The 15,550-nt window shown below is 46.3% G+C and overlaps 1 protein-coding gene across 1 annotated transcript in view; it reads right to left on the bottom strand.

The window, feature by feature from the left end:
• UBE2O (ubiquitin conjugating enzyme E2 O) overlaps nucleotides 1-15,550 on the bottom strand; it is a 70,231-nt gene that overhangs the window by 16,033 nt on the left and 38,648 nt on the right. Inside the window, exons 3-10 of the mRNA XM_064522550.1 lie at nucleotides 10,744-10,854; nucleotides 9,766-9,863; nucleotides 8,122-8,185; nucleotides 6,090-6,233; nucleotides 5,341-5,450; nucleotides 4,354-4,504; nucleotides 2,997-3,496; nucleotides 64-218 (exon numbers count right to left, since the gene is read on the bottom strand). Coding sequence (XP_064378620.1) covers nucleotides 64-218; nucleotides 2,997-3,496; nucleotides 4,354-4,504; nucleotides 5,341-5,450; nucleotides 6,090-6,233; nucleotides 8,122-8,185; nucleotides 9,766-9,863; nucleotides 10,744-10,854 — 1,333 coding nt within the window. The remainder of the gene's footprint in view (nucleotides 1-63; nucleotides 219-2,996; nucleotides 3,497-4,353; nucleotides 4,505-5,340; nucleotides 5,451-6,089; nucleotides 6,234-8,121; nucleotides 8,186-9,765; nucleotides 9,864-10,743; nucleotides 10,855-15,550) is intronic.

The following is a 15,550-nucleotide window of genomic DNA, read 5'->3' as shown; positions in this document are numbered from 1 at the left end:
AGAATATACTGCATTTAAGCAATGTTTGTTCCCTGAGGAGAGCATGTTTTTCACACCCAATACCTCTTTTGTCCACCACAAAATCCCCAGGGCAGAACTCATTGTTGTCCAGATGATGTACTGGAATCAGCTCGTTGGAGCGAATGTTTGTCTCCACGGTGCCATCCTGCCACATCACGTCAGCCGAAGTCATTGTGGTCACCACTTCAACAGCAACCCTGGGAACACAAAGGCAACAAGTTACCAGAGGAAAAATGCACAAGCACAACCAGAACATGATGCAGCCAACACCAGGAGTTGAGATGGATCTCAACATTTCACAGCAACATACAGGTACGTCATGAGGCTGGGGAACAAGTCAGGAAACCCCATGCAGTCCCAGTGGAAAAAGCTACACAGCAGGCTGTTTTGACAGGTTCTCAATCACCACAGATGTAACATAGCTGCAAGTGTGTATTGCAGGAGGATTTGCTTTCCAGGGAGCCGATGCTGTGCTCATTTTATTCCCAGAGAAGCAAATTAACCTGACTACTAGCACCCACTTTCTACACCTGATGGACAGACAAGACAGGAGCTTCAAGTCTTTTTGAATCTTCTCCACTGAAGCACTCTCTAGCCTGGCAGTTCTGAGGAGTCTTTGAAGCTAGGAGCATGGGACTGGAAAGGAAAAATAAAGCAGCATCTTCCATCTCAACCCTTCCAGGAAGAAAAAGAGGCAACACAGTGAATGTGGGTAAAGTAAAAGGATATTCTGTTTAAAAGGGAGAATCTCCTTCCCAGCTGTTCATACACACACAGGTGCCTCTCTGCTGTTCAAAGATGAATCCTAAGCACACAACAATGGACCACATGCTGGTACTTCACCATGGAGCTGGACAGAGTTGTTTGAAGAGACAAGTTGCTTGGGGGCCAAGTGGAACAGAGCTGCAGGCTAGCTAGGCAGGCTGTTCTAATGAACCCTGAACCTTTTCCATGCCTCCTACAGCACGGGAGATATTCAATCCCATGCTGACTTTATTTTGCTGGCTAGGCCTTCCAGACAAAATACAAACACCGCATTTATACAGGTTTTAACTTAGATAAAGAAGATATAATAGGCAAATATAACTGCTTTCTGCAGCCCTCTTTTTACAAATATTAACAGGGAAATATTTTTCAGTGAAATTTATGTAAAGGTTTTAGTAGTGCCAGCACTTAACAGAGGAATTTATCAGAAAGTGAAGTCTACAACAGGTCATGGTGGGCAACATGTCAAGAGATGGATTCCTTGGTGGGAAACGTTCAGCTGAGGATGGGAGACTGGAAAGGCAGGCTATCCAAGAAAATGTGGAGGCTCTTCTGTGGAGCAGTTTATGCTGCTTTACAAACAAAACCACAACTTGGCATTAATAAAAATTGCTATGTATCCTCATTAAAAAAAATAAACAGAGGTCCACATGCTGCCCAGAGAGCTGCCGCCAGTCACTAAACGAAGCTAAAGCCACATGCTGAGCTGGCTCCCTGCAGCTAGAGATGCCCACGAACTGACACATCCGATCTGGTGACCAACTAACAAGCCCATCCACTGCACTTTGCAGCAGTGTTTGTCAGCACACCTACTGATGGTCTCACCAGCTCCACCTGAATATTCAAACGGTGAAGGTCCCTCATACTGAGCTGTGACCAGCTGCCACATATGCCCTTTGAAGTATCAGCTGGTTTGCATATTCTGTTTCTAAAAAGCCTGAATTTCTTACAGCTTGTGACACAGTCATCTCTAAAGTGTCTCAAGAGCAGAACCTTTTCCCTTGTACTGAGCTGCCCAGATGCAGCACAGCAGTAGAGGTCTCTCCCCCTGCCTATTTGGTGCAGAAAGCTACAAGCTCCATTAGCTAGGCTCTCCTTAGCAAAACCTTTAGTAAAGCACAGGCACTCAGCAGGACGGTGCAAAGTGAAAAGCAAACTGAGAATCAATTCAACACACTTGAATGCTGCTCTGCTGAGGTTTGCGACCTTCAAACCCAACTTCTCCAAAACCCACAAGGACTAGAGGAGCAGCTCTCCTGGTACATAGGCAAAAATGAAATACCCAAACAGACAGTGAATGAAGTTCACAGCGTTCTCAAAATACCGGACCCCTCAAATCCTGATAACATCGCTTTTCTGGGAGGATTCTCACATATTATCTGCTTTAGTGGTTTCTGATGCTGGATCTATATACAACTAAGTGGTCCAAAGCCAGCAAGACAGGCTAGCCAGCTGTCAGGTGTCTGTGCTTCCCTGGAAGCAGTTCAAACATCCTCAAACCTCGGAAAAAGGTAAAAGCTGCTGAGATCCAGTTATTTCCAGAATATTCCCCATTATATCCAGGGCAGATACATGCAGTGCTCTGCACACCAAGCTACTGAAATGATTTCCTCCAAAGCTCTCAAGGAGCGCATTCTGTTCATTGAACACCCCCCCCCCCCTTCTCCTCATCAAGAAGTCTACTGCTGGCAAAAGCTGCCAAGCTACCTCTGGAGAGCTGGGTAAGGACAGAGCATGGACCACTGCAGTAAAACCCCTGCCAGCATTGACCTCCATGCTGATGTGGAGACAGCCCTCTGAGAACGAACCGTCCATTCACACTACCACGATCTATTCTGAGTCTCTCTGCAGAAGCTGCCAAACAAGGTGGCCAATGAGTGTCATGTTTAAGCTATATAGTCTTTATTCACCTGTTTCCTTCTGTGTACACAGAGCCTAGCGCAACATAGATATTCTGTTGATGCCCTGAGGCACAGCTGGGATAGAATAGCATCAGTGTCAGATCACATGGCCCCACTCGCATCAGAAGCTGGACTGAGACCAAGCTCATTTCACACAGGCTACTGCACAGTCATCACAAGATAATCACTGCTGGTTACTACCAAGCGGTGTCCTAACAGTGCCAAACACCATTCTTCACCCAAGCTGGGGAGGCAGTTTACATTAGGGAGGTTTTGGCAAGTACATCTGAGTTTGGAAATCCAGCTCACCTGTCTCCTGGCTTAAACTCTCGTGAAATCTTGGTCTTCTTCTTCTTGTGCTTCCGCTTCAAGTTTTTGATGGAAAGAGGAATGCTCTTCTTGCGCCCTGTGCCGCTGCCACTCTGCGATGAGGCAGTGGAGCTAGCAGAAGAGGTGACAGAGCTAGTGTCATCTGTGTCATCGGCTGCCTCGTCGTCAGCATCTTGCTCCATGGACTGAAGCCGGTAGTCAGACGACCCCTCGTCTTTCAGCAGGAAGGGGGGCTGCTGCTGTCGCACTGCTGCTCCCCCCTTATCCTTCCCTGTTTCTTCAGGTTGCTCTTCCTTTTTCTCCCCCACGCTCGGTGCAGTGGAAGAGTCCTCCAGCTCGCACTTTGATCCAGGCTTAAGTTCCTCTGCTTTTTGGTCAGCAGCTGCAGCAGACTCTTTGTCAGGAGCTTCACTGGTAGCCTGAGACTCTGGGGAGCATGACATGATCTTCACTATCTGCTTCTTCAGCAGCCTCCTCACCTATGGAAAGCAGACTAGGTTAGGTAATAGGCCCACACACTCAGCAAACAGGCAGCCCGCCCAGGGGAATGGCTAGCTCAGTACAGGGGGTACATGGCTCCCCGTGGGCCTCTGCACACTTCACCCACACCAGAGTATTCTGCAAACCAGTGAGCCAGTCATGCTGGTAATGGTAGCACATCAGAGCCATCTCACCACTGCTTTGCCCAGGAACAAATACCAGCCAGGTCTTGCGCACCGCTCTACCAGTCCAAGAAAAGTTTTTGCTCTTTAAGGCTATTTTAAGCATGCTCTAAACTTTTTGTTATGGGGGGGGGTCACAAGAGGCTTCCCAGGTTAATCTATGTAACAGACAGAGCTATGCAGGGAGGTCACCATCCACACCGCTGACTCCTGCTATTTTAGGAACACGGCTGCTTTACAGCCAATATGTACAAACCATGGCATAACTCATTTGGACTAGGAAGCAAAATCTTTTCTTGTCTCATTGTAGCAAGGACTTAACTGAACAGAAGTTCAGCTCCATGAGGAATATGAAGTCATGTTAATGAAAATGAAATGCATCCACTGGCCCTGACCGTCAGAGCACAGCGTCAGCCCTGCAAGTCAACACCTCTGTGTTCAAGGGTCCTGTTCGTGTGCTCCTGTGGCATTAGCTGCATGCTTCACCCAGTGCAATGAGATCGCTGCACAAGGTGACTTGGTTGCTGGCAACAAGCCGCCATTACTCTTTACAAACACCACTTCAGGAATCACATTTCATGACCATGTGACTGCCGGGAAGATCTCTGCTTTAAAAGCCACAGCAACCAGAAATGCTTAGACAAGTTGTACCTCCCTCTACCCTGTCAACGTACCTTTTTGGCAACTGATCCTTCACCCAGGACACAGTTCCTCTCCGGGCATTCACAGGTGATTTTTGCAGGTTCCACTTTGTCAGGGAACACATAGAGGCACCTTTCCCCAAGCTGTCTTTGCGCATGGTCAAAGCACCCCAGCCGCTTTACCCTAGTAGAATGGGAGGACAGCTGTGAGTAAAGTACAAAAGCAATAACAGAACTTGGCAGTGACCAGAGCCTTTACAAGGCTGGCATGCCCTTACGCCAACTGTGCTGCTTCTGGGGTGGCAAAAAACTAGCACAAGACACCAAATCTTTTCCATGCAGACGGTTCTAAAGGAGGAACAAGAAAGCTCGCCAGGGACTGGGTGGGGATACAAATGGTTTGGGTGGGACACTGGTCACTCTTCTCCTTCTAGTCCCCCCTCCCAGAGACAGCTGCCAAGAGGCATTTGAAGTTGGCATTGTTTTTTGCTGTCATCTGAGTGCTCTTCTCTTCCAGCTTCCTTATGAGCTCCAGACAGGACTATGCTGCATTGTATTATTGCTCCTCTCACTCCTTACTTTCTGAATTTTGTCCAGCTCGTATTTGTAGCAGCAGCCTGCAGAGGGCACCAGATGCTCCTTCAGTACCAGCCTGGGTCCAGTGCAGGACACCTTGGTTACCTCTTGTACACACACAGAACGTGCAGCCTCCTCCAGGCACGTGCGGAAGGACACAGAAAGGAGGGAGCTGTCTCCAGCCACCATTTTCCTCCGTGTCAGCTGGAGAGCACTTGGAGAGGATAACGGAATGACAACCCCGTAACGGTAACTCAAGTGTCTGCTAAGCTGCTTTGGAAGCTACCCCTTCACCTTTTTGGAGCTCTGGAATATACAGGCACACAGCTAGGAGAAAAATCACTGGAGGCAGCAGCTTTGACCTAATCAGCTGGTAGGCAGGTCACCCATAGTCTGTGCAGGCCCTGGTAGCCAGGAGTCAAGAAAAGAATTTAACCATCTCACCTGGACAGGTTCTCCTGGCTGATTACTGAGGGTGGAGGGCTCACACTGTCAGTACCTCCAGGACAGAAACTTTTAGTGATCCAAGTAACCTTTAGTTCTACCACCTGTACCTACAATGTAAAGAGAGAGAAAGCAGTTAAATTTTTCAGAAGCTTTCTTAGACCAGTATCTAGGATCTACAAGTTCAAGCACAGGAAAGGAACAAAACCACTTTTGTCATTTAAGATGGCAAAGTGCAGTTTCACCACTGCAGTGCTCCCGTAGCGTGGTACTGGGCAACACTGAGAGCTTCCACAGTTGCTACTTCAAGAAAGACGACATCTGGCCCAGGAAGGAAGCTACAGTACGTGCACATAAGCAGCCCAATGTCACAAAGAGACATGCTAATGGACTTGGAACTGCTCCTTCTTTTAGCAAAGAGTCAGCAAGATTTCTCCCTTTTTGGAGAGTATGCAACATTAAGTTTCAGTAGAAGAGGTACTTCTGCTATCCTAATGATCAGCAGTACAATATTCTAAGGGTATCTGCACCTGCTCATATGGTGCCAGCAGGGACCCTTGGGAGGAAAAGCCAAACCACGCTCCAGAGTCCTATCAGTCCACAATGAGAAATTTGTCACTTCAGAAGAACAGAGCCCCAGTGCATTTGCTCTTGGAAGGTTACCATGGCAAGCTGACTCGGCTCCAAAACGCCAGCCAGGGAACCATTCTGCGCGGAAGGTGGCTGTGTGTCAGCTTGTCAAGCCTTACCTCTTCCACCACCACTCTGAACTTGCTTTTTGTGCTCAGAACAGGCTTCACACCAGAGAGCCACTGCACACTGGAAAAGACTTTAGAAGGCCCAATGAGGACTTGCCCAGGATAAAAGCCATATGAATCGTCAAAGAAAAGACCCTGTGGGGGAGAGGGAGGGGAAAAAAGCAGTGTAAAGGGCTTTTGCTCTTAAGATTTGGGATTCCAGCATTGCTCTTTCCCCATTTGCGATCAGTAAAATTAAGTGTAAATGAGAAGTCTTGTCTGCAAGTTGCCCTTCTCTTAAGGCTCATTCCTCTCCTGAAGTCAACCTAACAGTTTCTATGGCAACCTACACTGTCACACATTCATACAGGATTATGAGTCAGTGGGGGGGGGGGGGGGGGGGGAAGCAAAGGTACCCGCAAGAAACAAAAGATATGGATTTCACACAAAAGTTCTCAGTAACAAGGTAGTCGGGATGGGCCAAGTCCTAGGAAAAGACACCCAATTTCTTTTCCCTGCTCTAATTCAAGCACCTACAGCTCTCAGAAAGCCACAGAATTCCTGCCTTCCTTCCTCGTCTTGCCAAATTAAGTTTGTAAGTATTATTCCTGTCTTAGGGAGGTTAGTTAGTATGACAGTCCTTTGAAAATAAAACAGGACTGTAAACAGAACAATTACTCTCCTAGAATTCTTTTCCACTAATATTCAGAGTGACTTGACGAGTCAAAGATTCAGAATGTGGGGGCGGACAGAGCAGTTTAAGGTAGATAAAATACTGAGTGCAAAAATACAAGTCTCACAATTTGTCAGAAAGGATAACAGCAGTGTGACAAAATCTAAATCAGGTAAGCATCTAACGCATACACAGCAATTCTGAGCAAAGAATCAACAGTAACAAAGGAGACGACTCATGTTTAAAACCAAAGTGCGAGTCTCTAGATGACTATACACGCTTTAGAAGTGGCCTGACTCAAAAGAGGTATCTCTCAGAATTGGGTACCCAAAAGCTGGATGCTGCTACAACATGGATTTAGGATGGGGAAAGCATGCTGCAAAACTCACAGTAGCAGAGACTAAAATACTGGAGAACATGTAGCAACAGATCACACCTTTTCTGTACAGAACAAGAAAAAAACACCACAGCAGCACATCATATTAAACTGATATTCCATTTACTCCTCAAGTGACAGGCACCAAATTTTAACAGAAATGCAGCTTGAGATCAAAAGAATATTTGCCTTGAAGGCTGGGAAGGACGATGACTGACTGTATAGTTTTGAATTAGTATTATATATTATTATTAGAATTATGTATTTAGAATATAGTTTAAGAATTACATGCCATTCTCTCAGTCAACTCCCAGTAAAGCTGCTAAGAAAAATACCCAGTGAAACCCTGCTGATGCCATTTGGAAGAAGAAGCAAGCCATGATCAGCTTTTAAAGGCGAGAAAGTTTACATCCCATCATTACACAGGGAACTCCACAGTCTCGGGCCACAGGCTACCAAAACTTGCCCTACCACATGACTTGGAAAATGACAGTAAGGAGGCAGGTCTCCATTCAGGGAATGCAATCGACTAGAATAGCAAGAGCCACAGTCTATTTTACATGATCCAGAAATGTTTCTAGCAGAGCACCTTTTAAACACGCTCTTTTGCAAAAGGGGAGCCCACTTGAAAGTGTTAAATGAAATAAGAGCTTTTTCAAGCATGTACAGATGTACTGAGAAGGCAGTGAACTATCCTGACATCAGCCATCTGATCTGACTGCATGTTATGCAAGCTGTTTGCAAAGGAAGCAGCTGGATTATACTAATTGTAATATCTCCTGAAAACCTGCTAATTACTAACATTACCTTTAAGCTACATCCTGTTACACTACTAGATTTTCCTCTTTTGAAGGTAAAAGTGTTTCGGCTGTGATTTATCATGTAATTTTTAGGATTAATAAAAGACCATGGTTTTGTCTTCCCCTTCCCTCCTGCACAAAAAGCCTACAAAATAAAGTTGATCAAAAAGACTCTCAGGAGAACCAGCAGCTCACCGAGTCACTGACGTGAGGGCAAACATCATACAGCTTCGATCCATCTTCTGTGCTCATAGAACACCTGGAAAACAGACAAGAGACAGACACATTGCCAGAGCCATCCACCTCAGGAGCAAACAGCACCAGAATACCTGCCACTGCCTGAGCAGGTCTGTCTATATGCCCAGCAGTACACCGCTGGATCTTTACACACCAGAGTAGAACATAACTGGTTATAGACATAAGCTAGGTAAACATTGGCTCCATTAAAAGGCTTCATTCAGCATGTAAAAAGAAAAAAAAAATCCATGTGAGGCATTAAGCAAGATTTGTCAGCTGCAAAGGTCCCATTGACAATTCATACCAACACTGTAACCTAAAGGCAACTTAGGTGTACTTGCTTCAGCAAAAGCTTCACTTCCAGAGAGAGTTCTGGTGGGATTTCAAATGATTTATTAGGAAGAGGTTTTGAAACAGTAACCTCCTCTTACATAGCTATACACGAGTTGGTAACAGAAACCAAGCAAGGTTTAAAATTGCACCAGTAACTGCAAGCAATACAGATAGAGAAGTTGCAAGCAATACAGATAGAGAAGTGTAGCTATTTTTCACTTCCAGTTTAACATATGCTTAAGAGTCTTCTAGCCTGAGTTAACCAAAAGCTTAAAAAAAAAAAAAAATCAAAATCATAGGTGCATCCACCAATCATCTGTTATAGCTCTGGCATTACTCAGCTCTCTTAGAAGGAGACTCAGAGCTGGCTGCAGGGTTTCTTTTCTTTCTTTTTCTTATTTAATCAATGTCAACACTCAATTTACAAGACAGATGGGTTATTTCCCAGCTGCCAGGCCTATAAGCTTCTTGGCCCTCCATTGGTTCCTTCCTTCCCTTGCATCAACAATAAAGTTTGTTGGACAAGACAGGCCTCAGTAACAGAGTGAACTTACTGACTTCAGAGGGTTTTTAACTTTCCAAGCAACTGTTTGACATGCACAAGGAACAGAATTCAGATCCTACTACTGACTTTGCAGAACCACAAAATAAATTAACCAGATATTTCTTTAAATATCTCTGCTTAAATCTCTCTCTCTAGAGGTATGACGTAGGATTATGTCTTCACTGAAAAAAACGTTCCTAATACAGTTACAAACAACAGTGAAGATAAAGCAATGCTGGTCTTAACAGCTCAAGTTCAACCTTGAGCTGCTTTCTGGTCTCCAAAAAACTGCTAGCCTGCTGAGTTTCCATGCCTCCACAGCTGTTTTAAGGTAAGAATCCTCCCTCCTTGCATCTCAGTGAAGTTATAGTCTCCTACTGAGAAAGCTTCTGGAAGAGATGTGATCCATCTTTAACAGTCACTTTTCCAGAGCAGAAGTATTTTTAAAATCAAAGTACCTTAGTTCTGGAGAACTGATCTGCTGGTATTAAAAAACAAAAACAAATCGCCTTTCAGATACCTTTTTCAGAAAGTGACCAATGAACCTTGATGGTCTCAGAGAAAGACATGCATTCTTACTCCTCTACATCTGAAAATAATGCAAGCAGATGACTTGCCAGTATGTGAATGAGAAGCCAAGCCTGTTTCTAGCTCTCCTAAAACAGATCAGGATGATGAAACCCAAGAGAAAGGCGGACAGTCTTCAACAGAAAGGAGAGAAGTACCTGGCTCCATTGGAAAGCTTGAGGATGACCTGGTTCTTCAAATCATAGACCTTGCCCAGCCAGCAGTCATAGGCTATGTAGTCACCATACATGAATGGCTATGAACGAAAAAGGAAACAAGCCTTATAAACAGCAACCCTTATCCTTCGTGTCATCAAGCAGGTCCTCACACAATGCAGCCTGGATAGCAATCTCAGAAGGATTTAGGACTGAAACTGCAGACCTTGCTGCAAGCTGGAATTAAGGCACGTGGAAGAGCATTTGCTTCGCAGTCAGAACATAGCCTAGATTCCCCAGACAAACAGCTCTGGCTTTCTGAATTTTTCCTCAGATCTTAAACTTGCCAGGGTCAAGTGTCTTATTCTGTTCAAAAGGTACTCTGCAAAGTAGAGGTGTGCTTGTACATGCCTTCAGTCAATATTGATTTTATTTTCTTTAAATTTTATTCAAATATTTATTTTAAATCACTGAGCCTAGGTACAAGCCTATTTCTGGAGAAAGGTTTGTAGCACTCCTTCTCTCCCAAATCTTTTTCTCAGAGGAAGATGAATGATGAAAATCGTCTCCCACTTGGTATCTGGAAATCACCCACTCAAAAGGGAGAATCAGGTATGTCTCAGACTGCTCCAGCTAGATAGGAATATGTTTGACTCCTGTCAACATTTTTATAACCTGCTGACACACTAACAATATTGCAGCTCAGAACCACTGTACTGTTACTACAGGGCTCCAACAGTCAGGTCAATAAGCTAATCTCAGTGCAGCAGCTCTTTCCCAAGATTTAATGTCAGCCTAGCTCTCCAAATCTAATTGGTCTCAACAGTGTGATCAGAAGCATGGAACAGATGGGGAAAAGATGGGATGTTCTATAGTCCTCTTCCAGGGGGAATGCTTTTGCTAAGTTTAGAATAAAACCAAGTTCCAGATGCACCCTGCACAATACAGATGTTTCCTTGCATATTTTGGCTCCATTCTCACCCAGATATGTTGCAGGTCTTTGCTGTTGACAGGGTAGAGGATACAGTTGGTTCCTACCAGCTTCACAGCACACTCTATGTTGACATCAATTACAGTCCCACACTGGCTGTCCTGGAAACAAAAAAGAGAACAAGGGCTTATCACTTAGAGAAGGTTCTGCATACGCAAACACATGTTCTGGGTACAGAGGAGAGGGCCAGAGACAAGTCTCAACAGTAACCCCCGTCCCCCTTATCATTTAGAGAAGTTTTACACAAGCAGAAGACATTGCAAAATTTTCCAAATCTCCTTGCACTGAAGGGCCACTTCACATAACGTAACACAGCTCAAAGACTAAGATCACTATTAAAGACCTGGAGCATTTTCTTTCCAGCTAACCGTGCAGTGGTTGTTGATGCAAGCAGCCCAGAGACTCCTGCATCTGTTCAAATAAGATGATGCTATATCAGGTGATTACCATTTGCTTCCTTTAAAAAAATCCCTGGCTTCTTGGCATATTCAGCTGAGCAAACGTCTGCAGCTCTACAGAACTGTCTTGCAGGTACTGCCATGAATTGGCAAGGGCAGGGAGAGATCATCAGCTCCAGAACACAGTAGAAATCTGTAAAAGCCACCTGGGGCTTTTCATTTAAAACTTGATTCTGCAGGACATTATACATGGTCTTCGCTTGCTGCCAGGCTGAGAAAAAAATCTGGCACCTTCCACCAGACTTCAAGGTTTCAAGCCAGACAATTTACAGTTGGTCCAATTAAAATATGGTTGTCATTGTCTCCCTCACTTTTTAGCAAAGTTTTATCTTTTTTGTCCCTAAAAAAAAATAATGCATGCTGTCAAGAGCCTTCTGGGGCTGCTTTGGCAGGGAGCACGCAATATGCACGTTGCCTACGCATATGGCAGAGGCCTGCGAGGAAGGGCTGCTAACCCAAACACTGTCGAATGTGGCAGCTGCCCCGGCCTCCTCGCACCTGGGACAAGTGATACTTTTATTTATTAAAGACCACAGTCCACTAGAAAAGCTGACTGCGGGACAGCGTGGCAAATGCCCGAAGATCAGCAGCTTCTGAAGCTGCCCTTATCTCGAGCATCAAGGTCTCTGCCCAGGACTCAGGCATGTGTACTCCAAGAACCGACATATAGCGAGCAGGGGATTTGTTTGCTCAGTCCACTTATAAACATGCTGTTTTTTCAACCACATTAAATATTTATTCAAGCCTTTCACCGAGAGCCCGGGGCAGCCCTTTAGGGGGTTCATGAGTTTGCTGGTGCTCAGCTCATCCTGTCTTGCCTTGGAGACAGGTAGCTGGAGCAAAGACATGCTACGGAGACGGAGACAGCCTGACATAACTCCTGGACAGACTGCCTAGCACATTTGGCTGGCTTGCCTTCCCTCTGCCCACTGCACGTCCCCTTCGGAGCGTCGCACAGAAACCCTGCGCTCCCCAGCACCACGGGCTCGCGAGGAGCGAGTACAACGCAGCAGCTCCCCTGCACGGTCCCTGCGGACAGGGGAGCGCACGGGCCTGCCCAGCATACCAGCACCTTCGTGTCCTTGAGCGCTGCCCATGCGTGGCCGTGCCAGCGTTACCCAGCAACGCAGCCAAGAGGCTGAGAGCCGGGCTGGCGGAGCCCAAGGCCGTAGCGGTTATTCTCGCCAGCTGCTTCACAGATTGCTGCCGTTGCTTTCTGCAAAGGCTGGGAACCAAAGGGAGCCTTTCCCAGCTATAGCTGCTGCCCATCACAGTGCAGCTAAGCCTAGCTTAGCTAGTAGCCAAGCATGGACTTCCAAAGTGCTGCAACAGAGCTGCAGTATCAACTCTCAGCTTGAGAGACCTGAAAATGGTTTGTTAGGACTATGCCTCTCTCCAGCCAGCTGCTGCTAGCACAGTCCAAGCCCTGCTCAGAAGTTGCACTGGCTGAACCCAAACCCCCAGCTTCTGAAGGCCAAAGCTCAGCCGTTTACCCTGCTCCTCCTCCAGACGAAGCGAGATTAAATATACCCGATCCATCTTCTGCCCACACCTTTCAGTTTCAGCCCTGTGTTCTGGATTCCGTTTAGTAGTCGGAGACCAAAAAATCCCACACGAAACAAATCCCTTGCCTTGCACTAAGCATTTCAGAACTTACTCTGCCTTTATCAGCAGCCAGCATGACAGCAGTGCTGGGACACGATGCGCTCCAACACCTGCAGTTTCTGTGGCTCATCTGGTCTCTGGGTCTACCACCCCTTTTACCAACGGTAAAGGTACAAGTAATACCACCAGAACTGGGGGGACTGGTGCACAAATACCATCTCTGCACTCTGTAGCCAACAGTTTCCCCTGATGTGTCAGAACCACCCAAACTCAGCCACAAGCAGCTCAGGGAACTCTCCACTGACCACCCTATCAGACAGGGACACTTCTCCATGAACAGACCAGTTTCCCAAGATACCACATCACATCACAAATGCTGAAGAGGGAAAGAAGCCCCTGCAGAGTACAGAAGGTGCCCTGCCCCACCCCACAAGCCTGTCTGCATACCGCAAGTCCAGACTCCCTGGCTGCTCAGCCCCAGCGATCTCACAGCCCACAGGACCACGGAGACAGCTTGGCGAGGACAGCTAAATGCACAATCTACTTTGCGAGAGTCCCAAGAGGCACTAGAGTTAACAGCAGAACAGCCTAGCCAAGTCCACTGAAAAAGCTGTATTGGTGTCAAGAGATTACGGGAATTGATGGTAACGATCACATTGCATAGTTTCTCCTTCCACACTGCAGCATCCCACTGGAAACAGGAATTCCAGCTAAGGATGGATTAAGGAGGCCCCTTGTACTCCTAACCTAACAAAACCCTCCCTGGGTACAGACTCCCTGCAGGCTGAGTCTGAAGGAAGCCACTGCTGCTCTGGGATTCAAGGTCTCTCATCCTGCTAAAGTCAGTTTAAGTCACAAAGCACCAGGCTTCCCATGGTAAAAGCCCTCTCGCCATCAGCACAGGAGAAACTAAACGAGAAGCGTGTCAGCATCTCAGTGTCTGGTACCCACAGATCCCATTTTATCCAGCTGGGCCTTATCGAGCCACAGGCAAGAGTGTTGGGTTTAGTTCAGCATGCACCTCTTTCCACTTATTCAAAACCTTGAGAAATAACCACATTGCACGTGATCATTAAGCAAAGAAAGTGGAGACCAGTGTTGTGAGCAGCCTTAGAAGGCTGCAGGGCTGCTGAATCACAGCTCTTCCCTCACCTGCCACTGCACCTTTGGTTATTACGAGGTTACTTTACTGTCATGTGAAACAGCCTGCGACAGGGAAGGCAGATTTGCAGGCTGAGACGTTCTGCTGAATCACGCCACAAGATTATCGCAAGGCTCAGCAATGCAGTCCCAAACAAGCCAACCTGCCTCTTGTGCTCCAGTCCAGGTCTACGGCCAGAGCCCTGCTCTCCCTCAGTCAGAACAGTCCCGTGCTACTTATTAGGTGCTCCAAATGAAAGAGGACCAAATGAAACAAGCTGACATTTCACAGTTCAGTTACAAAAGTCAATTCTCAATTCCGCTAGCAAAACTACAAAACGAGGGAGGTGACTGACCTGCCTGCGGACTGCGTGCTCACGAGAAGGGCTGACTGATTCAAGCCCCATTCACGCCAAAATTAAGCGTACTCCCTAGACATTCTCCCTGCTCCTGGTATCCACACGGCACGCACCACACTGGAGATGGTGAGTATTTGAGCAGCAAATAGATGGAGAAGTGATTAATTTCCTTTCCCATCACGGACAAGGCTTTAAGGCAGGCCAGCAACTCCTACCTGAGACAAGAGCAACTCAGCAAGTGTAAGCTTCAACTCTACGCCTTCTACCTCCTGCCCTATTCTTTCCCTCAGGGCTCTCTTTTCTGATAAGGAGACCTTCACGCCACCTTCTTATTCCCTTATTTAAAAGGGGCAACACTGCCCAGTATCCTCTGAAGCAGCAGAAGACAGGTGCCTGGCAGATTACAGACCTGCTTCTAATCTGCTCTGCAAACTAGCACACCACCTGCAAAAGTGAAGCCTGCTACCTCCACCCTTTCTCATCCAGCTGGAGCAGACTTCTGGGTCCAACAGCACTCAGAAAAAAGCATCTTGTTTCATGCACTGCCCACTGAGGCTCTAACTCCATCTATCTCCCCCGCTAGATAAGAAACACACGAATCTGAGTCAGTTCTCTCTTCTCTTGAGAGAGAGGATTGCAAGTCCTTCCCTCTCAAGGTTAAAAACAAGCCCTAAGAGAGTATGGTGAATACAGAATAAGTTCCACACTGTGCGTTTGCCAGGCCAACTGGTACAGGGCAGCCGTCCCACATTCTGGATCTGGCAGACAGTCACTCGCAGATTTTCTATTTTAAATGCTTTTGTAATTTTTGGACTACATCTAGTTAACGAGTGAGTTTTCTTTGGGATAGGAGTTTAGTGTCTTATTTACCACTGACATTTAAAATATACTTGCGGGTTAAGGTGAACTGTAAGTAATCTTCATGTCTCCTATATTTTTGAACAGAGGGGAGAGAAGAAACTGAGTTATAAGCCCACCATTCCATCAATAAAAAATTATCAGCCACTAGTACAATGGTCAAGTGAATGCCAGTGCTTATACGCGCACACGGACAATAAAGGAGTGTGCAAAACAGCTGCTGGAACACACTGAGCTGTCTCCTGCTACGCATGCAACAAGCCAGAGAAGACAATTTCTGCTCAGACTAGTATGGAAATTGCAAACAAAAGCAGCACATCCGTGTTTGCCAAGAGGAGAATAACTCAAAGTCATCTTAAGCTTTCAGGACAATAAAA

The sequence above is a fragment of the Dromaius novaehollandiae genome, chromosome 18 (genome assembly GCF_036370855.1).
Source record: "Dromaius novaehollandiae isolate bDroNov1 chromosome 18, bDroNov1.hap1, whole genome shotgun sequence".
Lineage (NCBI taxonomy): Eukaryota > Metazoa > Chordata > Aves > Casuariiformes > Dromaiidae > Dromaius > Dromaius novaehollandiae.
This window is presented reverse-complemented; position numbering and strand designations above follow the sequence as displayed.